General features: G+C 39.7%; 1 protein-coding gene across 1 annotated transcript in view; it reads left to right on the forward strand.

Annotated features, from left to right (window-relative positions):
• Window positions 1–20,746: 20,746 nt before the first annotated feature.
• The window catches only part of LOC130921939 (neurexophilin-4), a 123,772-nt gene continuing 119,571 nt past the window's right edge, over window positions 20,747–24,947 (forward strand). Inside the window, exon 1 of the mRNA XM_057846322.1 lies at window positions 20,747–21,100. Coding sequence (XP_057702305.1) covers window positions 21,047–21,100 — 54 coding nt within the window. The 5' untranslated portion in view covers window positions 20,747–21,046. The remainder of the gene's footprint in view (window positions 21,101–24,947) is intronic.

The raw sequence follows: 24,947 nt of genomic DNA on the forward strand, positions 1-24,947 counted from the left end.
CACACCCACTGAAACACTCGCACAGAGAGAGAGGCAAGAAAAGGAGTCCCACGGGAATGGAGCTACCTGTCACTGTGCCTACATACCTCCAGGCTGCTCGCTGGTGAGGGGTGGCGGCTTGTCACCGCGCCCGACTACCAAGTCACCTTTCAGGGATATGAATCTTAATAAGGTGGCAATGAAGGAGGGCCGAGCAGATGCTTTGTGTGCATGTGTGAGAGAAGGAAAGTTGCCGACAGGTTCTGTTTGCTTGCTTGCGTGCATGATTATTTTTGGAAATGTAGAACAATAGCTGCTCAAACTGGCTTTTATCGCCTCTTTATCAATACAACCCACCTGAACCACAAACAAGCAACTGGCGACAGTGTAATTGGAGCTATTATTACCTTTGACAAGGCTTAAATACCTGGCATCTGAGATGAGTGGCGGGTGCTGCCATGAGCAATATACGCGGCAACCCCATAAAAAGTTTAATGTGAAATGGCTTCTGTTAACTATTTTGGTTGATTGTGGAAGTATTTTGAGCCGGACGCATGGCACAAGAGACATAATATATGTATTTAATAGTCAGCCAATCATCTTAGTGTGCTTGAAACTAGCCTTAAGCAGCTACCATCCGGACTGCTTATTTGTGCAGAATTTATGCTATTGTAATCGGGTATGGGGTCGGAAATGTACATAAAGGTAAAATGTATTTTAAAAAGTTAAACAGCTCACCTTTCACGTAGCCAGACTTTTCCATGTCACAATCAGTTGCTCTGTAATCACAAAAAAGCAGAGCAAAAAACTTTTTTAGCACTTATCTATTATAAAAAGTCAGAAATAGCGCTTTAAACTATCTATAATCAAACCAAAATACATGTTTCTGTAAAAAAGTAATGTTTTCAATAATTATCCGTCAGCATTTAAAACCAAAATTGGGACATCCCTTGTTGATAGTCAATTCACCATTACTCATGTTCATCAACTTCCGTCTCTACTTCACCTCTTCCTGGACTCTGCTGCTGCACTTTGTCTGAACAGAAGCGGAGCTATATCACTGTAGCTGTGATGCAATTAATTAGTGTTTCTCAACTGGTAGGTTGTGACCTAAAAGTGGTTTAAGTTGCTTAGGTATTGATCGAAATCATAAAAAATAAACTTTTTTAGGGACTCGCTAAACTAATCAGTTTGCATGCAGTCAATTAAATATGACACAAATTACTGGGCCCAATCTAAGTTAATGGCCAAGATTCGATCTTGATCTTAAAATTACCCAGCCCATGTTTGAGGTTTGAGTTTTGTTTTTTAAATCTTTTTCTTTTCTAATGTTAACTCAATGGCTGCTATTGATGGCGATTGATGTTCAATCCATATGAACTCGGAGGTCTGGCAGTTAGTAATCACAAGTAGATTTGATATATTTTGGTGTCAATTGCAGTGAAGGAGTTGGGAAAATCAACATTGAAATCCGAATGTGAAAAAGTTGTTTTTTTTAAAAGTTGTTTATTTACCAAATTGGACAGTTTGACGACATGGATTTAGAGGTGCATTACTATATACTGGATGTTATGTGTTCAGCCTTGGTGTGACTGCAGTATGATATATTACCAGCATTTCTTTCTGCTGGGTGGCATTGATGTTGTACATCATCTGATTTGGACACATCAGCGATTTGTAAGTTAAGGTCACAAAGTGTAATATAAACACAGACATGCACTCACAGAGTAATAGCACCGCCTTGGATCGATCACCACACAGTCCTTATAGTCTGTCTGTTATTAGTATTGTTATTTTTTTTTATTTTTAAATAATCACCAATCAATTTGCGATGCAATTTGTGAATTACACAATTCAATTTTTTTTATCACTATGATTGTATTTATTTTTAGAGTTAGGTGTTAAACTGGATTACACAATTCAATTTTTTTTATCACTATGATTGTATTTATATTTAGAGTTGGGTGTTATACTGGAAGCTTGCAGACCATATCCAGTCTGCTGCATCACTTTGAACAAAGAACAACGAAATGATGTTCGACTTCATTTGTCAGTTTTTATACAACTTTTCAGTAACAGAATATTTTAAACCCCCCCCCCCTTTTTTTTTCAAAACAAAATAAATCAATTTAAAAAAGTCTTTTAAACTGAAAGGATTAGTATTTTTTTCATATCAACTCTTAAAATGTAAATTAAATATATACATATACAGGCCCCTCCATAATTATTGGCACCCCTGAAAAAGATGTGTTTTTTAGCTTCTAATAATTTTTTTAAAAATTCAAATAATATGGGACCCATCTTCCGTGGCACGCCAGACCCATCTTTCGTGGAACGCCAGACCACTTCGAGTCCCAGTTAACCGTGTGCTTTGGTCAGATGAGACCAAGATTGAGCTTTTTGGCAACAAACACTCTAAGTGGGTATGGCTTGCCACGAAAGATCCGCATGCTGAAAAGCACCTCATACCCACTGTGAAGTATGGGGGTGGGTCAGTGATGCTGTGGGGCTGTATCGCTTCCAAAGGCCCTGGAAACCTTGTTGGGGTGCATGGCATCATGAATGCTTTGAAATACCAGGACATTTTAAATCAAAATCTGTTGCCCTCTGCCCGAAAGCTGAAGATGGGTCGTCACTGGGTCTTTCAGCAAGACGATAACCCTAAACATATGGCCAAATCTACACAGAAATGGTTCACTAGACACAAAATCAAGCTCCTCCCATGGCCATCTCAGTCCCCAGACCTTGTTTTGTTGGCAAAAGGGGGTTGTACAAAGTATTAGCATCAGGGGTGTTAATAATTGTGACACACATTATTTGATGTCAAATATTTTTTTCTTTATGTGGGATTTTTCCCCACTGAATGAATGCACTTGTATTGAAGGTTGGGTTTTTCTCTCTTTTTTTCCATAAAGGTCCCATATTATTTGAATAACAATAAAAAATATTGGAAGCTAAAAAACACATCTTTTTTAGGGGTGCCAATAATTATGGAGGGCACTGTATGTATATATATATATATATATATGTATATGTGTGTGTAAATATAAATAATTTGAAGCTAAAAAAACAAAAGTAAAAAATTAATAGATGAAGCGAATAATTTGCATTTTTCCTTTTTTAATTCAGTAACAAAAATTCAAAAATGATAAAAAAAAAGAATATTTACATTTCCCCCTTTTCTGTTTTTAATTTACTGTTTCTTTTTAAGTTTTATTTCATTAAATAAAGACCATATTTTCACCCGTTTTTGTTGTGTTTTGTGAATTTGATAAAAACTTGAACTAAAAGTGAAAAATAAATAAGAAAAAATGGTTATTAATTGGCTCAGAAACACGATTTGGAAAATTTAGAGATCTCCAATATCTCTAAACGATCCATCCAATTTGACTGGTCAATGGTCAAATCAAAATTGATTGGACATCCAGCGCCATCACTGGCAACCAAATGAGTTCAATTTTTGTATGGGTTGGCTAACATAATGGCTCCACGACAAAGATGAATTATACATCCCCGATTTATCGTATTCCCACGAAATACCACTGCAACATGATCAGTAACAATTCCCACACCTTTCTCATCTGACACACACAATTCCGTCCACGTGCGCATTACGTCCTGTTCTGATGCCTGTCATCTTGTCCAATTATTCCACTTCTACCCATGCACCCCTATTAGCGCTCCACTGCAATTCCCTTGTCCTGCTTCTACACATTTGAATGACAATGCCGCACACCGGCGACACTCGTCCGCTCACTCTGTCACACTCCATCCTGCAAAAGAAGCGAAAACAACAACGGCGGGTTTCATACGACTGTTGTGAAATGACTATTTCCACACACAAAGGGCTTCATTACTGCCAGCTGACCCCCTCGGCATTGTACGCCACAAACCCCACAATAAGATATCCCGCTGCATGTGGATAAGCTTTGGGGTGTGTTATTCCCAGGAATCCTTTAGGGGTAATTCTGCTCCCTGTTTGCGTTAAACTATTGTTGTAGGTTTTCTTTTTATTATTTTTTTTACCTGACTAGTATCGTCAAAAGGTAGCACAGATGTAGTTTATCGATCAAAATGTTGACATTTTTACAATTTTAATTTTTTTAAATAAAATATCATGTGAGATACAAAATACACTGGTGTCATTCCAGAATTGGAGGGCGTTTTACATCCCTACCTTTCAGATTTTAAATACTGTGGTACCTCTCCTTATGACATTAATTGGTTCTGGAAGAAGTCCCGTAACCCGAACATTTTATAAACAGAGACACGTTTTAAATGTAAATACCCTAAACTGTTCCAAGGACTATTGATATGCCACATTAAAGTTTATAATTAGAGTAAAAACGGAATAAAACAACAGCCAAACACATTTGAATCATTCCGTATTCCTAACCTAACTGTTAATACCCGTAATGAAGTAGATAATAGAACAAAATGCAAAAAAAAAAAAAAAAAAAAGAGAGAAAAAAAAATCTTACCTTTCGAGTGAGGCAATGTCCTCTTTCATGAGATCGATGGTGTCTATCGCCTATCTCACTCTTCGGGACACAATAACGTGAGACCTATGCACTAGTATGCTATGAATGTAACGGACCACCTGTGGGGTTATAAAACACTCTTCGTGAGACAAAAACGAGAAGCTTTGTGCTCATTTGGCTCAGTCGTGAACCTGCTATTTCAACAATAACACCGTCGCGCCTGCGCACATCATCAAACTGCGACACCCAACAATAGGCCAATGTGAAAGCAGAATCCAATTATGGGTGAATGATGGGATATTATAACCAATAGGGCAGCAGTATCTTATGGCGCAACATTTAAAAGTAGAAATCAGGAAGTACATACGTATGTTTTACAGCATTGTATAGTATTTTTGCCTCTCGTAACCTGGTATTTCTTCCTTAACAAGAGGCAATATTTTTCCGTTTAAACGTGTTGTAACCTGAAAATAACGTTTGTAGAGACGATCGTAAGTGCAGGCTCCACTCTAATGTGTATTTTCTGGAGTCTTTTGGGGGTTTGTTGGTGACTCTCCGGCCAAGCGTAGGTGATGTTGAAATGAAAAGACAGTGCACGATCGTTCGAGTTAAACAAGTGATTCTTTATTCACACAGAAATCTCTCTTAATAAACCCTATTCAAACAGCGGCATCATCCCCAGGTGAGGTGAGGAGAAGAGCCCTGTCCCCCACCCAAACTTTGTTTATATACCTCCGAGAGCTTTCTTTGTTTCTGCTTACCTGGCTAATATAATGGAGGGAAGCCCCCACACCTCAAGAGGTGAGCGTGGGGTTTAAATAATCTGTAACAACAGTTTAGTCATCTGTGGGTACAGTTGAGTAATCTGTACAGACCTGGCTGCAGAAAGAAATTACAGGGGGAGCATTACATTTGGGGGGGGGGGGCACACTTCTTCAACGTAACTTTAGCCTGAACAGTGGCGTTTTTACCTGTTATACTTTCTGATGATGGTGTCAGTCGGTGAAACTGCAGGAGGTGGCAGCGCTATCCCTTCATGTTGACTTTTGGCCGCGTCTTTGTCATGGCTTGAGTTCGTCTTTAGTTTCTTGAAAATAACACGGATGTCCATTCCAATTTGAATTAGCAACGGAGGAGCCGCTCAATCGCCATTTCTGTAACCGAAGCAATCCCTATCCAATCGCAGTACCCAATGGCCAGCTACTTGGCCCGCCCCTCCTTATCTGTGATTGGCCAGCAATTGCCTCCATTCGCTGCTCAGATTGGTTGAATTGAATGACGACAGATGAAGATAGGATGAATAGAGCAGTGTTTTTCAACCTTTTCTGAGTCACGGGAGGTTTTTACATTGGAAAAAATCTCACGGCACACCACACCAAAATGTTCCAAAATTACTTTCTGTACAGTATATTTAATTATGAAATAATTTCTCAGTATTTATACTTACTCAGTGTGAAACTTGAGCCTGTTGAAATGAGCACAAAGCCAAAAAACTAGCAGGAATCTTCTTCAACAGCTCTCAGTCTCTCTCTGTTGTTAGTTTTATTTTTTTTTTTTTTAGCAGATAGGCTTGAAAAACTCAGACAGGGAGGCCTGAGCAATGTCTTTAAGCACATCTGGTCATCTTGCTGACAATGGCTTTGCAGGCAGGTAGTATTAACGTCTCTGCCACAGTTTGTGACTTTTTGGATTTAGCAACAAAGTAACTGGCTTTCAGGGCTTTCTTATTCATCTTTGTAGTTTTTCTCAAAAAAGCCCATTTCTCTGTGTTTTCACGAAGGCGAACAAAATAGTCTATCGACTTGTTCTGAAGCGAAGGGCGTTCATTAGGAGATGACGTTTAAGCTTGTATGGTGCTAGATAGCTGCTCGTGTTGTGTTCAAGAACTGCTCGGATTTCTAGCCATCACCCACCTTGCTGTCCTCGATTATGTGCTGGAATAAAACACAGAGGGAGGATTGACGGTCGTCACACATAGATAAAATGGAAAGAACACTTTTGTGTATATCGACACTTGACGAGTCAAATGATGAACAGTAGACGTGCTGGGGTCCACATTGTTGCAGAGAGCAAGGTGGCTGATGGCTATAAATCCGAGCAGTTCTTGAACGCAACACAAGCAATGCCTCGCTTATCTGCACACAACCGAGAACTTTTTGCCTACTCCTTCTTTCGTACTGCAACTTTGCCCGACGATGTTAAAAAAAGCGACATTAGAGAATTTCTCTAGGCACACCTGACGATCTTTCACGGCGGCGGCACAATCGGTTGAAAAACACTGGAATAGAGCGTTCGTCCTATCCGTGTGTGTGTTTTTGTGGAAGATTAAAAAAAAAAAAAATAAAAAATACACAGTACAGTTTAATCGAGCTAGGGCGGGCACAGCAGTCTCTCAGGGCGGGCCCAGCCCCCTAATGCCTGCCCATGCCGCCGGGTCTGAATCTGTACCTACAGTTTCTTAACTGCAAGATAAAGACAATACGCTCAATATATAATTTGTACACACTGTTCATCACAAAATCCACAGTGGCCGATGCTAGCCATTGTACTCAACGATTAGCGTTAGCATCAGCAATAAGCCAGTTAATAGGCTTTGGACTTGCAGTCCTGTTACTGTGAATTTACCAAATACTGTAAACACCAAATAAATTATGTCATTAAAATTATACCATTGGTTTGTAAGGGGAGCAAATTGAGCTTTTGAAAGGTTACCTATAACCAGTGTTGGGCACGCTACTTTAAAAAAGTAATTAGTTGCATTACTCACTACTTCTTCCAAAAAGTAACTGAGTTAGTAACTGAATTACTCTATAGTAAAAGTAACTAGTTACCAGGGAAAGTAACTATTTCCGTTACTTTAAAAAGAACTTGTTGTATGTCAAAGAATTTGAAATTTTCTGAGCAGTATTTGAGTCAGTGGAATAGAGAAGAACAGACAGGTAGTGAACTTGTTTGGTGCTTCAGCAGATTTGAATTGCTTAACACAGATGTCGACAAAAGCTTTGCCCCGGGACATAAATTACACATTACATGCATGTTCTTTCCTTTAATTTCGACAAACTTGAAATAGTGTCTATATCTCCACCTCTTAAAGGACAATTTTTCTTCTGAATGCTCTGCCATCCCGACCCTGTGCATCTGTTTTGCGTGTGTGTGTTTGCCGCACGCGCTGTTCCGGTTTGCTTGTGAAATCACCGGCTCTGATTGGCTTACCACGACACATGACTCTAACCCTCAGCCAATCACAATCACTTCCATCGCATCTCTCGAGGGGCTGCATTCAGGTAGGCTCGTTTACCGACAATTCACGTCACCTTCAAAGCATCTGCCATCCTCAAGATGGAAGCAGAATTATTGCTGGCTGACAGTGGGAGATGGGAATGATGCTAGCATCAGGTGTAGCAAACACAGAAACGTTACCAAACTTTGGAAAGCATTGTCTAATTGAATGAGCAGGGACAAACAGCTTGGAGACAGAAGTACGTGTGCTATTCTCGAACCTGAACGCACCCCAAGTCTTGGATGACAAATCAACAGAGCAGAGAGTCGACTCGACACGGCTGGTAGTTTCTTCAATTTATTCAGAGTAAGTAACGCACCGCTTTTGACCGTCAGTAACGGTAACGGCATTGTAACGGTGGAAAAAGTAATTAGTTAGATTACCCCGTTATTGAAAAAACGCCGTTACGTAACGGCGTTATTTATAACGGCGTCACTCCCAACACTGCCTATAACTGATGAATATCTATCAGAAAAGTAGTTATTTTTCAAGAATTTTGAAGCCCAAATGTCCTCCAAATCTGGAATGACCGAATGTTTCCTTGAGGTACAAGTGAGTCAAGCTAGGTGCTCCAGAGCTGACTGTGAAAAACTAGACAGAAAGACCAGACAGAAAAATACATGACTGGCCTTTATTAGAACATGAGAAACACGGGTGATACCATCCTTTTGTGATGAGAATGCACCACATCCCAATCTACAGCATGGGAAAACTTAGCAAGACATCAAAAAAGGCCAAAATCCAACAGTGCAGTTGGTGCTGAGGTAATGGGACTTCTGCTAGAATCATAATGCGATCCTCGCATTAAAGATAAATCCTGTTCCTGTTTGCTTTAGCCAAAAAAAGGGCACTGGGTGAGTCATGCACTCACACACTCTTAAGTACATGGAGGGCAAACAGCAATGTGGTAAAAACTGATATCTGATATCATGTGAACAAAGCCATGTACCTGTTCGAGTATTTTTCCAACTCTGTTTCATGGACATCTGTGTAGACGATAATGGCAGCAGGATGATATTTGTGAGGGTAGATGCAGAGCTTCTTGTTCATTCATTTGCGTCTGGTGGAGTCGCCGTCGCCGCTGCTAAGTGGAACAAGGATGGGCAGCAGCTGAGCGAAATTCACCTGCCACTTCCAATGTGGATCACGAAATTGCACTCGCACCGGCTCAGCATCGTGTGTGTGTAGATGTAGAGAGTAGAAGACGGAGCCGACTGCTGCGGACCAGCAAATCACAGAGAGGGCAAGCGAGTTTACATTCTTGGAGTCCCGCTGAGTTTGATGGACACTTTTCAAATTCAGAATACCTTTAGCAATGTTGGAATTGAACTCTTGGAAACCATGGAGGGTTTGCGTTTGTTTTAGCGGTGACAAATAAGCCCTCAAACCTCTACAGAATTCGGAACTGATAAGAATATATACAGTACAGTATATACAGGGGTTGGACAAAATAATGGAAACGCCTTAAAAAACAACAAAAACTAAGGGGCAGTTTACATGGCGACTCTGCGACACAATGACTGAGTTGCGGACTCGCCTCGCGTGCATATGGTGTTGGCGAAGATGGGAGGCGAAGACGCAAAATTCTGAATCTTGCCTCGAAAGTGGAAGAATTCGATTGCTGGGGAATGAGGGGGGCTTGCTTCGCATGCATATCAAAGGCTACTGCCGCGCCGGACCCGCGATGATAACGTCAGCACTCGTACACGTCACATTGGGCGTGTGCAGCGGTGCTATTTAACATTAAAAACTGCAAATGGCGGAACGCCGGCTTTGATTTACTGTTTTAATAATATTTTTACATTTAAATATGTTGAATGTTTCCATTTTTTTACCTTTTGGAGCAAAAGGAAAATGCCACTGCTTTGAATGGGCGGGCATGTTTTCTTCCGGGCTGAGGAGCCCCGTGTAGTGTTGTATCGGTCGCGAACGATTCGTTCTTTTTGAACGAATTGTTTTGGTGAACGAGACCGAACTAATCATCATCTGCACTGATTCGTTCTATGAAGGTGGTGCTTGTTCGCTGCGTGGGAGGGCGTTGAGCAAGCGGCAGCGTCTTCTGACATCGCACACGACCAATCAGACGCCAGCCTCATCGCGGGCAGGGGAGGGAGCGGAAACAGAATCAGGGCGTTTGTCACTCACGTCCACGTGTGGCCAATAAGCAGCCAGCGTGCAGGCAGGGGGGCAAGACTGAGTTTTGTCACTTCCCGTTCAGTGACTCGGTCCTCCGGTTCCTGACCTAGCTTGCTGCTAACTTGATTTTCCAGTAATGACTATGCGGTGAACGAATCAGAAAATGAAAGGAAATGACTTTGTCACATATTTGTTAACGTGGAGCCTATCAAATGCTGCTCAAACAGACAAAAACACCACACAAATCTAGCGAGCATTGTTTAGAGTAGTACTTTTCTCAACAAACTCGTGACTGCCTATGACGACATACTATCAAATTTACAGTAATTTAAAACACGGGTAGCTACGAGGCAAGCAAAAGCTGAGCTGCGGTCGCGTGACGGCAGTGAAGCGGGCAGAGAACTGTCACTATATGGAGGCTTCATGGCAGCGATATTTACCTCATATGTGCACAGAAAAAAATATTTAGTATGATCACCATAATACTGATTTGCAATGAAACTGTATATACATGTCATTTTTTTTCCCGAGTGTTTTATTTTTTTTTCCGTGTCAGCGTGTCGGGTGTTGGTTGGTTTGACAAATTATGTCAATCCGTCCATCATGTGCTACTCAAGCGCCCAAAACAACGCACGCAGACACGGGAGATGTCGCAATATGTCTACATTTTTCTTAACAGACTAATGAGAGTAGAAAGGCGACATCGTAAAGAGCTAACAATTATTTCTCGTCAGCATTTGACGATCTGAGATGCGGGGACGACAGGGGAGCTGACCGGATTATTTTATTTATTAATACCAGTGCAAAAATTCAACACGATCATCTTAATACTAAAAAACAAAAATACAACAGAGCGAGATGTAAATATGATGTGTTGGTCGTTCCATATTCAGAAATTAAACTTTCGATGTATTTTTATTTTCGTGACAGCAAACATGCTGTATATGTATGTGTGATCAAGAACCTGCTAAAGAAAGTCCGTGCGCCCCCGCCCCCTACTCCCCTCACAAAAGGAAAATGTTTAACCGTGTCCTAAATCGAAATGCAAGCACGAGCCATGACTTTGAGCCCATAGAACTAGGACAGACGACGCGGAAGTTCTCCCTCGCTTTTGCAGCAGCAGGAGGGAGACGAGGCTGTCTGTGAAAGCAGAATGATACCGCCTGTCACTCATTTCTGAAACTACGACGAGTGGTCAATGTGGAAGAGAGGGAGGGACCAAGCAATGTCACTTCCCGTTCAGTTATACTGCGAAGCGGTCTTTGGTGATTCGTTCGGCAACGTCACTTCCCGTTCAGTAACCGAACGATTCGTTTGGGCGGGGAGGGAGATGAGGGGGGCGAACGATTCGTTGAACGATTTGTTTGAACAAATCTTTTTACTGAACGAACCGGAATGGATTCGTTTACTCAAGTGAACGACAAATCTCGTCACTAGCCCCGTGGGGTCAAAGTGCATCATTCGCTGTCACCTTGTAAATCTGCACTGCCCCCTAGGGCCTGGCATGAATACTACATTGTTTTCATGCGGAATTGCGACATTGTTCGAATGGAAACGAAACCATGTAGATGCACATTTGAAATTTTTCGTCTTCTCGGAAAGTCACCATGTAAACGGCCCCTAATTTTATATGGTGTAGGTCCGCCTTTTGCGGAAATTACAGCCTCAATTCTCCGAGGTCTTGATTCATAAAACTTGGGAAATGTTTGCAAAGTTTAAGCCATTATTATTATTATTATTATTATTATTATTATTATTATTATTATTATTATTATTATTTAAGCCAAATTTTAAGCCATTCTTCAGTTATAATACCCTCTCACTCTCCAAAATGTTAGGTGTTTCCATTATTTTGTCCAACCCCTGTAGATTGTAGGGGTAATAAAATAAAAACTTCAAAAGCAGTTTTTGTAATTTCCCAAATCCACGGTCACAGAGATCACTTATTGGTTTTTGACTTCATTCAGTCATTCATTTTTTTTTTGCCAACATATTCTGCACATATATAAAAACTTCAATAATATATGTATTATCAATTATTTCATAATATCATGTACAAGTGCCAATTTGAAAGGCAAGAAATGCTCAAGATGGCCTGAAATGACCAGTTTCAAACAAAGTGACTGACTTCCTGTTCATTTTACAAAATGAGTTTTTACATTTTTTGGGGTCTTCACTTTTGGTGGGCATGCCTACCGCATTTCGTGCCGGCGAGTGAAAGTGGCACTGCTTACAAGTGCAGCAATTTTGTGAATTTTCAATTATACCGGCCCGCATATGCTCAAGCAAAAGTGCTGTACAGATATTTGTTCCCATTTGTTTGTTCATTGTGCTTGGTACATTCATTTTTATATCATTTTGTACCGGATAAAATTCACAGCTCTCATCGTCTTCTCTGATGCAAGTTCATTAGATAGGACAGCTGCCTGGTGTTTCTCCATGAAGAGGTGGGAGCTAGCCTACTGCCTAGTACAAAAAGTCGGGGCAGATCGACTTGGGGGCACCTGCATGGGGCTCTCTGGTACATTTGTCCTGGCAGCCAACTTTTAATTGTTCTTTCCTTAACATGTATTTGTCATAGGCGATCATTGCTTTCTTTTTGTTCCTGAATTGGGTGCCGTCATCTCCTGTTCATTAAAGGGATTCACGGATAGAACGACTTGTAGTTCTTAAAAGATAAACGTTATTATGAGTTAAAATAATTTACATGAAAACCCCTCTTGATGTTTTCATTTTTATATAATTTGTAAAATGAGCTTAACTAGTAGGTCGCCATTGTTGTTGACGTCACAGGACGGTGATGTCACGTGGTTACGCAGCCGGGCTTCCTGAGTATGACTCTAGTGACATAAACATGTCATCTGATCAACCCTTTCAATTTGAACCCGGGATGAACATTAATGAGCATGACAGCACTGTCGATATTTCACAAAACGAGCAGCAAAAGCAAAATGAACAGGAAAGACAGGAGATGAGACCAGAGTATGTGACAAAACCGGTGTTTTGCCAAAATGTGCTACACTGACGAAACGTCCTAAAAGAGGCAAATTTGACACCCAAAGTACTACCGTGCGCTTTCAGCTTCTTTTGTTTAGATGCATACAGACTGAACATACTAAAGAAGCCTTAAGAAAATACTTAAACATATACAGTAATATCAAAAACGGGTAGTTTAAATATGCTACCCGACCAGAGGTTGCGCTAGACATTTTCGTTGTCTGTCATTTTGACTGACAGGGTCATAAAAATCCGGTCATAGTCTATTTTTACCCGTCAATTAAATTTTTAAAATGATAATGATGACATATTCAATAGTATTTAGTTTTCATTCATTTTTAATTAATATTGTAACGCTTGCCTGTCGGCGAAAAATTAGACACGGAAGTCGTGGTATTTTTCTCCCTTTTTACTCTGCTTACCGCCAACAACTCTGCCCCCAAAGAAAAGGAGGCAACGATATAGACCCCAATCACCAACGTCACACAATGATCTTAATTGTGGTTGTCAGCCCAAAATCTTCTAAATATATATTAAATGCATCTTACCAGATATAAAAAGACTACTACATAGTCTGTGGTGATCGTTTGGTGCCCAGATTTCTTGTCGAATTACAGCAGTCCATCTCGCTCTCATCTTCGCGTCTCTCAGAATACGGTAGAACTTCAAGTCTCTCCGTCTATCTTCTCTGTTACAGCAACCAACCGCCACACACGCCTTCACCATTTTGATTATTAATATTGACGAGCAGAAAAACACGCCGTAATAGGAGGCATGTACGTAGCGGTAATGTATAAACATGACGGGCTGACACACAATATGGCGGCTCCGGTCAGGGGGGCGGAGTTGTGACGTCATGTGATTGGGGTCTATACACAGGCGGCAATCTTGTCCATCAATTGGATGACGCGCTGGCACACCGGGTGCACCAATAAGAACCTCGCGTTGATGTGTCAATCACGGTGCCACTGCCAGACCCCGGTTACACTACAATATTCTGACAGAATAGCCAACGACGTCATGCATTAAGAGAGACAATAGCAAATTAATATGCTAACTCGCCACCCTGTGGTCTGGGGTGTGAATTGCAACCTGTCAAAATGACTGACGGACTTCAGTTTTTTTCCGTCACCGTTTTAAAAAACCGGTCAACGACGGAAAATTTCCGGTTAACGCGACCCCTGTACCCGACTAATGTTGTCAACAGATCAACAATCTGCTTAAAAGCTACCACAATAAAACACAATGCTTTAAAGTATGAGAGGGAAACACATGCAAAAAGTATTTTGAGGCAATGAAAGGTAATAAAAGACTCAATAAACACACAAATAGTAAGTACTCGCCGCTTTTAACTGATGTGCGCATGTGTTGGATGTCTCGTTGTGTAGATGGAATTAAAGAAGTAGTGTAGTGAGTGACAAACTACGTCAGCACCCCGAGGCTCCATTGCGTGCATTAAACATGGCGTCCTCTGTAGGTCAAAACATCTACTAAGTATTATAGATTTTTAAATCAATGGCAATATTTTGTGTGTTTCTAATAAGTTATTTTAGTAAAAGAGAACAACTGTGGCTTATTAGAGTCTTTGAATCCGAGGTTCCCTTTTAGAGAGTAAAGTATTCTGCAAAAAGAAAATTGACTTTTTTTTTTCAATGCATAAAAAAAAAAAAAAAAAAAAAATCACATTTATTTCTATAGCCCTTTACGAAAACCTGAAATGTCCACAAAGTGCTTTACAACCACGATATATTTCATGATAAATAAAAGGCAGGAAAGTATTATACAACAACATTGAGAAAAAACAAACAACGCATCATGATAACAGTCAAAATACATAGCATGCATATGACAATGAATATTAATAATGTTACGAGGAAGGGCAGGCAATCTGTGATGCTCGCATTTGATTGGTTAAAATAGTACCAGCATTGAGATTTTGTCTGCCCACATGTCAGGTAGCAATTTCTTGGCGTTATTCTGAGAAAAAGGAAATTCTGTTTGTCAATTTATTTAACAAGATTCTTTTCGCTGGGATGTATATGATAAAGGTCTTGTCTGTCCTATAGAGCATATTTCTGAAGAGCCAATCTCATTCAAACTCAATAGTTTTCCTAGACATTCAACTGTAGGACACACGAAACTTGAAATCCCAATTGTTGAAATTCTGAACTAAGCCCAACTTGTCTCTACTTTGTGAATCCACACAGTATGTACAATAAGCAATGACGAGTTATCTTGTCTTCATTGAAGTGTGTGCAGTGACAATTTGGTTCACAGGGAGGCAGTAATGTGTTACACTCTGCACAAACACACATACACGCACACACACACTTGTGCCATACTGTTTACTTTTAGTCACACATAAGCACTCAGCACTTCGATTAACGCCATCACTTTCACAGACTGAGAACACTGATAATACATTGATACCTGCTGTGAAATATAAAGATTGAACTACACATCTGGATGTATTAGGTTAAAAAAAAAATGATGATAATAACAATAAAAAGATTTGTGATACAATTTTGTAGAAACAATGTCGATTCATTTACAGAAATACAGTACAGTAGATACAGTTATTTGATTTTTTTCAAAATTATGAATTGTTCGAGCGTATATGTGTCACTTGTCAAGATTTGAAATATGAGTGCAATATAATAAGCTTCACAACATGCAGGTGCTTAGCAGATGGTTAACATTTTTTCACCTTGGTTTCAACTTTTTGACAAATTTGTTCTCTAGTTGTTTGAAGGATTATAATTGAGTATAAATGTAACTTTTTCACCCCCAGCCTTATTAATTTTTATTCCCGCTAAGATTATGGCTATGCTTCTACCAAATTTACCATTTGACTCATTTTGTTTGTTGGAAACATATTTTGAATGTGATTTAATCCTTAATGTTTCAAGAAATCGATTTAAAGAAAGAGGAAAAAAATCAAGTTCATATATGCTCTTAGTTTGAAGAAACCTATTTATTATGAACTATCGTACCTGTACACTCAGTCGTACCTCCTCGAACGCAGCAGAATGGCCACACAGGCAACGCTGTACTGCCCAGACGCCTGTGAATTAGATGACATAACTAACACGTGCTAAAAAGCACTGACACAATTGGCAGGTTTGCTTATGCTCTGCAAAATGCATAAATACAAGGCATCATAAACAAGTATATTACAATTTTTGAGGCTGACTGTTTCAAAACATACTCATTTTTGCAAATCAAGACCGGTTACGTCTGGTGGTCGTGGCAAACAATTATTTGCGTGCGATTTCTGTCACAATGTCACTGATTTTAAGGTAATCAAATTATGTATGTACTCTCCATTTAGCATTTACCATTAGCAATTACGTACCAGTTGTTCTTCCCTTGGCCAAGATGCACCTTCCTACCAACTTTGATGACCGTGTGATTCACAGTGGCTGTTTACTTTCATGTTTGCATTTACATGGTTCCGTCTTGGTTCCGTTTCCATTCGAACGATGTCACAATTCCGTGTGAAAACGACGTAGTACTCATGTCAGGCCCGAGAGGGCAGTGCAGTTTTGCAAGGCGACAGCCAATGATGCACTTCCTTGACAACAATCTCCTCAGCTCAGAAGACAACATATCTGCCCACTCAAAACAGTGGCATCCACGTTTTTTTCTTTTGCTTCAAAAGGCACAAAAACGCGAACATAAAATATATTTGAATTAAAAAAAATTATGAAAACAATAAAGCTGACATTCCACGCTGTTTGCTGTTTTGAATGTTTACTAGCAGCGACTGCGCATGCCCAAAGTGGCGTGTGTGTGTGGGTGCTGACATCATCGGAGCGAGAGTGTTCCATTCATATGGTTGCGGAGCAATCCCCGCAATCGAATCGTTCCACTTTCCGGGATCAAAAGTTCGCGTCTTCGCCTTCACCATGCAAAGGCATTGCAGAATGACCTCTCTGCAGCACAATCGTTGCGTTTTGATATCGCAGCATCACTATTAGAGATGTCCCGATCGATCGGGATGCCAATCATGTCATTTTCAAAGTATCGGAATCGGCAAAAAAAATATCGGCCATGCCTTTTTTTAATATATATATATTTTTTAATTAATCGTTTTCTAATGGTATTTAACGTTACAGACATAATATGTTACACTTATCCAGAGTCTTTAGTTTAGGGTTTAGGTAGGGTTATCAAATTTATCCCAAAAACGGCGGTAATTAATTGTTTAAAAAATGTATCACGTTAAAATATTTAATGCAATTAATGCATGCGCTGCACAACCCACTCACGCATTGTCGCGCTCCATCTGTAATGGCGCTGTACTGCCTATATAGAGAGCTAAAAGGCAGCGTAAAATGAGTAGAGTGAATTTTGGCAGCCTTTGGAGCCTTATTTTAATTTGCTAAAGCCTTACAATCCCTCTCCCTTTGATTAGATATATCATGGGAAGCAAGGTAGCAATTGATCGTTTTCTCAATACCTTATGTTACTTCCCAACGCAGAGAAGATATATCAATTGGTAGCACTACAAACAGTCATGGTTCCACTTCCCATCATGCATTTGGGCATGGCCTTCAGTATCATTTACTGAGAGCTCAATAAATACACTAGATGGCAATATTTAGTCACAATATACAAAGTCACAAGTCTATCGGTGGATCCCTCTCACAGAAAGAATGTTAATAATGTAAATCCAATCTTGAGGATTTATTGTCATAATAAACAAATACAGAACTCATGTACTGTATGTTGAATGTATATATTCGTCCGAGTTTTATTCATTTTTTTCTTAATTCATTGCCAAAATGTATATGATCGGGAAAAATTATCGGGAATGATTGGAATTGAATGGGGAGCAAAAAAAAAGCAATCGGATCGGGAAATATCGGGATCGGCAGATACTCAAACTAAAACGATCGGGATCGGATCGGGAGCAAAAAAACATGATCGGAACAACCCTAGTCACTATGTAAATGGGCCAATAGTCTCTGAATAAATTTGGACAGGGGGATTCCAGGTGAATTATAGTATGAATAGGATCTGACTGAAGCTGTTTTGATATACTGAAACTTACCTGTGATTGTCCTGTGAGTCACACTAGTTGTACACAGGCTTCCTTTAGTGGTGTGTAAAAGAATCACTACTTAATAATATCAGTTTTTTTTATGCTGCCTTCATATGGTGTCATAATTATGTTAAATGCCATTTGTCGAGTCGAAAATCGCAAGTGAACGTCCCTTGTAAGTTGTATTTTCTAATTCTCTAATTTATTAATTTATTTTGATAACTGAGATTCTGAGATGAGACAACCTTATACATTTCAAAATGGTGAAATACGAACAAGGAGTTGAGAATGGTAAGAGCCTATTAAAAAAATAAATAAATAAAAGATTTATCATCAATTTGCCTCTTGTTTTGACGCCTGCATAATAACGTAGTGAAGTGATCCACAACCACCAGGCCGGGGATGGGTACCGTGGCCCATTTGCTACCGGGCCACAGAAAAATAACAAATAATTTATTAACGAATGCAATCTGGCCTGTGCCTCTTGACTAATTTGAGTAAAGATTTGTTTACGTTGCCCTCTAGTGATTGGCTGCCATTACTGAGGTGTTTCCACACCTATAGCAGTCCAGCGTCAGTCAATGCAAACAGTAACGTTAGCTGCGGTTGGATGTGTGCTGCGGGCGGCGAGGTCTTTAGACAGCTTTTTTACGAGGAAAAGGCCACCTGCTGAGCCAGAAGAGGAGCCTACAACCAAGTCCATTCTGCATAATTTGTGGCTAAAAGCTAGCAAATTGAACAACAAAAGCAAATGCACTGAGAGCATCATACTTTGTGGTGAACCGCATTGCTAAAGCCAAGAAACCTTTCATGACTTAAGAAGAGCTCATTATGCCTGTGACCAAGGATATTTTCCATCAAATTTCAGGAGAGGCCGCTGTCAAAACAGGTTGATTCAGCGTATGGTGAGTTGCATTTTCCCAGCATTTAATGTACGTTTTTAGCACCGTTGTGTTATTCTATATTTGTTGGGATTTTCTGCCACACATTGCTGGTCCGTGAAAAAAAGCCCCACATCCCACTGGTCCCTGGTGAAAAAAGGTTGGGGACCACTAACATAGTGTACACATTTATTTTATTCTTCAAGTGTTTACAATAATTTTGATGAATTAATTAATGCTAATTTATTGAAAACTAAGAAAAATACCTTACTGTTTGCATTTTGATGCATACTTTTTTTTGTTGTAGTAGAGGAATTAATAGGTCTAAAACAGTTTTGCCCATGTAACAAACCAAAATGAAGTTCATGTCTGGCATGCTTTTTAAAGTAAATACAATACCTAAAGTAAAGTATAGTGGTACCTCTACATAGGAAGTTAATGGTACCTCTACATAGGAAGTTAATTTGTTCCAGGACCTTTTTTGTAATTCGAAATGGTCATAAGTCGAGCAGGATTTTCCCATAAGAATACATTATAATTCGATTAATTCGTTCCACAGCCCGAAAACCTACACTAAATCCTTAAGAAATGCTGCTGGTACGATTGCAAATAGCAAGTACACAGAGCAAAACACATAAATTATGAATAAAAATCATAAGAATAATATAATAATAGTAATAGTAATAATAATAATAACTGTAATAATGTAACAAATCGGGTTCTAATGTGGCGGATGTGTTTTGCGCGGTGTACCTGAATGCACCGTGTGGCTGAGTTGACAGAGTGAGAGAGGACATTTTCCTTCCACTTTTTTCAACTGCCCAGACAGTAGGCATGTTGTGTTGCACAAGTTCTGAAATAAATGATGAAAAACCCGACAAAGCTGGCGATTTTTTGGCGATGTTACCACAATATTAATTGTCATCTTAACTTATAAAGACTGGCAAACGGAGTTCAGAGGAGCACCGTCGAGATCGTAGACATTCTCTGGCGGTATTGTCGAGCCAGTTCATGAATGGCACACCACGCTCATATTTTTCTATCATTTCCATCTTCATTTCAATGGTAAGCCTCACCTTTTTCCTTTTTTCCCCACCTGCACTAACATTCTTGGAACCCATGTTGATTTCTCTCACAAGAAAATCCGCTGTGCGTCCGCCTTGCGGGAAAACAAAGAAACTGCGGCGCTGTCATAAATCGTCGAAATTCGAGCATGTCGTCGGATGTAAAAACAAATGGCGAGTCAAATTTTACGTCGGATGTCAAAAAGATCGTGTGTCTAAGCAATATGTCAAGGTACCACTGTACATGAACAGGACGCATTCGTAGTTATTAATACGCAATAAGTAAGCATCATCTTTCCCAGAGCACTTGAAGGCAACATTCATTTTGAATTTGAATTTTCTAACTTTTTAAAACATTTGACTATTCAACTTGTGTGCAGTATTTTAAATGAAAGTTATGCATCATCAATTCTGGTTATGATGTCACAACCAGAATTGCTGAAAAAAGTGGGCTTTCCCCGATGCATTGTTTTGTATGGACAACTAAGAAAGACAGCCAGATTTGAGTGCTAAATTGGTTTTGGTAAAATAAATTACGTTAGTGCAGTCACTCATTTTAAAAAAATCACATGAGGACACAATTTCTTAGGACCTTTAATTGAAACATGTAATCAACTTGCTCACTGCCTTTGACTGCTACAGACTAGATAGATCATTCGATCGCTGCCAGCCCTACCAGTTCAAATGTTTTGGACATCTATCGCCGTCAATGGCAGCCAATGGGTTGATTTATTTTCTTTCTTTTCATTAATAATGATTTTGTTGTTTTAATACCATATAAGGCATTTTGGTGGTGACGCACGCAGGTAGAGAGGGAGGAGGAGAGAAAGGATGTACAGTATCGCCTTCTCCTCCTTCCAACAGCCACTCACCCACAACCCCCGCCTTGGAAGCGCGCACCGCACGCTCATTGCCAAACATTCCAAAGATAGCGGACCTCTGCGCGCACCACTTGGCGCACCACGTCCAGCGCGGATGTTGCGTGTGACGCAGAGAGGAGCGGCGAGACAGCCAACTTGTGGTCCGGTGTCGCGCGCGGAGGAGCAGCCACAACTTTGAGCGAACTTGGCACCCGCGCTAGGGATTGCCCGGAGTCGTCTGCCACCGCCTCATCATCTTTTTCCGCTTCTTGCATGCGCAAAAGAGGAGACCTTAAGTTGCGTCTGTGAACGGAAGGTGACATGCAGGTGCTCGGATGGACCACGCTCGTCCTCTGCCAGTGGATCCTGCGTAAGGTGAGCGTTAAGAAATTGGTCCAAATGCGCATGTGGGTTGTGCGTAAAAGCGCACGTGGCTTGATTTACAACATCCTGTTTGATAGTCATCAAAATATCAGCAAATAATTGCTTAAAATCAGTTTAATACAAGTTATTATACCATCATTTATTTGGCTCTGTTTCTTCACTCTGTTTACTAATCTTTTTTATGTATTGCTCTGCAAAAACATAAGAATTGCACTTTGTGTTTAGGATGTACTTTTTAAAATCAAACACTTATACAGGGTTTTAACAGTTATATGGATCAATTTGTGCAGCGCAATCAAAAAGGATCAAAACAAAAAATATATATATAGTTTAATATTAATATCAAATTTTAGATATTAATTAGTTTATTTAAAAACTGGTTTATATACTGGTTTACAATACCTGAAAGGTTTCAACATCAAAATTGTCAAAAACATCAAAATTGCTTTTTTTTGGGTGATTGTGTTAAATCTGTGCATAACATATTAAATCCATCACGTGAGCATGTATCGAATCGTGGCAGACTTTGTAATATCAGCAATAGTATTGTTTTACAAAGAATTGATATACAGTAGTATTGTAATGAAATTAATCATTTTCACCCCTAGTGACATAAATTGATCAATTTAAGTTACTGTACAGTATACTCAATTGTATGTTACTGCAATGGCTATACAGTCATAAATGTAAAATATTTTGCTCCACATGTAAGTTAAATGACATGAAAATCTGCTAACTTTTCTCCAATAGTGTTTAAAAAAAATACATCAGCTTCCGATTATTTAAAACATGGTTTTGCATTACAGCAACTTTATGAGCTACTGTACTTATTGCAGCTTATCATTTCTCTTATCAATCTTTTGTGAATTTGGCATCAGTAAAAGTTATATTTTTGTATTTTTCTATAAGTTAATGTCTTTGCTGTGCGGACACCCCAAGTGTTGTCGTGAATAGCAGTGCGCACCCGCCTTATCTATTCATCTATTTGTGCTGGCAGCAACTTCCTTTCATTTTTTTTTTCTGCTTCTGAAGTTGAACGCGCCGCTGGCTTGTTTTATTATCTCCGCATCACCGCTGCTCAAGTGGAGTTTAGTTTGGCTCTGGTGCTGATAATGTGAGGTTAAATATATGTGTGTGCCCGCGTATCATCAATGGGCCTTTGAGGCTATAGTTAGAATGTAGACATTTGGGGTAGTGTAGTTATGTAGTGGAGGGATTTTGCCCACTTTGGTGCATCCTTTTCTTCCATTATGGATGATTTGATTTACGACTCAAGAATTCCAAGCACTTACAGAGCAAGTATTGATGACTGCGTTTGAATGCAACACAAAAGACTTTCAAAATGAAAGTTGTCGGCATTGTTACCGGATTTATTTATTAATGTTTAATATGTTGGCTTCCGTAAATTCATTATGATTCAGACTAAAGGCATCTTTATATTTCCCTCAAGTGGCTCCTATCAAGCAGTTCCCAAGCAGTTCCAAACGTAAAATTCATCACACCCTTGTGTAGTTAAGTTCCTTGCATGTTTAATGGTGAATAATCCAATTTTACCAATACACACGATGGCAAAAAATTGACCAAAAATGGGTAAATAATATTGTTGGTGACAGGATTAACGATCAGATAGCAAAAACGTAACTCGTCTTATTAATACTTACAGATGATTTGTCGTAATACTGGGTTCCCATCTACACATTTCTAACATTGCTTGTTTACTTCCATATCGCCCTGTTATCAGACCTATCTTCCCTCTTCTTATACTGTATTGATTTACATTACTGACTTTGCAGAACAAAAAGAAAATATCCAACAACAGTAAAAAAAAAGTCAAGAAAATCTCAACCAAGATATCCATTCATCCATTCATTCATTCATTTTCCAAGCCGTTTATCCTCACGAGGGTCACGGGGGTGCTGGAGCCAATCCCAGCTAACTATGAGGAGTAGGCGTGGTACACCCTGAATCGATTGCCAGGCAATTGCAGGGCACAACCAAGATATATTAGATTTTTTTTTTTTAAACGTCCATTTGTTTATGTAAGATAAAAATACTGAAATTCAACACAGTTTCTTCATTGTTTTCAACATAGTGTCAGGTTTTGACCCCTGAGCTATTGGAGAGGCTCTGTTTAAATGACTAGCTCCCTCTAGTGTTAAAGATGAGAAGTGCAAAACAATGTAGGCAGTATTTTAAGCATCTTGTGCTGGCCATATTCAGTGATATTTTCATTGAATCGAATCATCATTCGATAGAGACTACATTTTCCGAACACTCAAGGGAGTTGAAAGCTACCAAGCAATAGAGGTCCCCACTCAAATTCTTCATCTTGTGTTGCTTACCTGTTCATATTTGCTAGCAATACAGTGTATCACAAAAGTGAGTACACCCCTCGCATTTCTGCAGATATTTTAGTATACCTTTTCATGGGACAAAACTAACAAAATGACACTTTGGCATAATGAAAAGTAGTCTGTGGGCAGAAAGCCCGCCCATCTCATCAGACCATAGGACATGGTTACAGTGATCCATGTGCTTTGTTGACATGTCTCCAGCAAACTGTTTGCAGGCTTTCTTGTGTACCGTCTTCAGAAGAAGCTTCCTCCTGGGGTGACAGCCATACACACCAATTTGATGTAGAGTGCGGCACATGGTCTGAGCACTAACAGGCTGATCCTCCACCTCTTCAATCCCTGCAGCAATGCTGACAGCACTCCTGTAGCGAGTCACATGACATTTTGGAGGGAAAAGGACAAGCAGTACTCAATTTGAACATTTAGGGATGTAGGTTTTTTCAAAGGGGTGTACTCACTTTTGCTGCCAGGGGTTTATATATTAATGGCTATAAATAAATTAACTCTATATTATAAGCTGCACACAGACTACTTTTCATTGTGTCAAAGTATCATTTTGTCAGTGCTGTCCCATGAAAAGGTATACTTAAATATCTGCAGAAATGCGAGGGGTGAAAATCACTTTTGTGATACACGGTATAAAAAAAATTGGATGTCTCAAAATGATTGTAAAAATATCATTGTGGAGTAAAATGTCAGGCCTCGTATGTCTTGTGGGTCTTTTTTAGGCATGGCATCTTAAAAACCTTTTATTGCTCTACCCATGATGGGCATGTCTACCAATTTTCATGCTACGCATTAAAACTGGCTACAGGGGCCACAGGATTTCTTTGCTCCCCAACCCAATTTTGTGTTGTGATTATGGTCGACAAATATGACAAGTTCACTCCTTAGAGGGGTTCTACTTTTTATGCAAGGATTATAAAGTGAAAAGTTGAAAGAGGGAGGGTGGATATGTAAGCAACAGCCAAGTACAATTCTTTTGAATTGGAGTGGCTCCTCCCATTACATATTGTAAACGGTAGGTAGCGTCCTCTTAATTTTAGAATATTTCATATCAGTGGCGAAGATCTGAGATATGAGCGTGGTCACGGAATGAATTAAACTGGTATTTTGAGGGCACCACTGTGCTCCGATATTGTGTTGCTTTCATAGTTATTACAGTATATTTTGTTTTTTTCTCACCCAGGCAAGTTTGTTGTAAAGTTTAAATTTAAAGCATCCTGCAGCCAACTAAACAGCTTTCCCACCCCGTACTTTTTAAAATCGTATCTCCTCGAACAGCTCGATGCAAAGTGGCAAAGATGTTTGAAAAGCTCCTTTGCCGTTTCGGCAGTCCCGCATGAAACAATAGCATTAGCCGCCATCTCAACCTGACAAAACCCACTAATCCCTCCATCCTCCTTTTCCTATTCCTTATAAAACAACTGGTAGGTGAATCTATACCTACAGGCATATTACAACATGTGACTGATTTTAATTTG

Source organism: Corythoichthys intestinalis, chromosome 9 (genome assembly GCF_030265065.1).
Source record: "Corythoichthys intestinalis isolate RoL2023-P3 chromosome 9, ASM3026506v1, whole genome shotgun sequence".
Classification (NCBI taxonomy): domain Eukaryota; kingdom Metazoa; phylum Chordata; class Actinopteri; order Syngnathiformes; family Syngnathidae; genus Corythoichthys; species Corythoichthys intestinalis.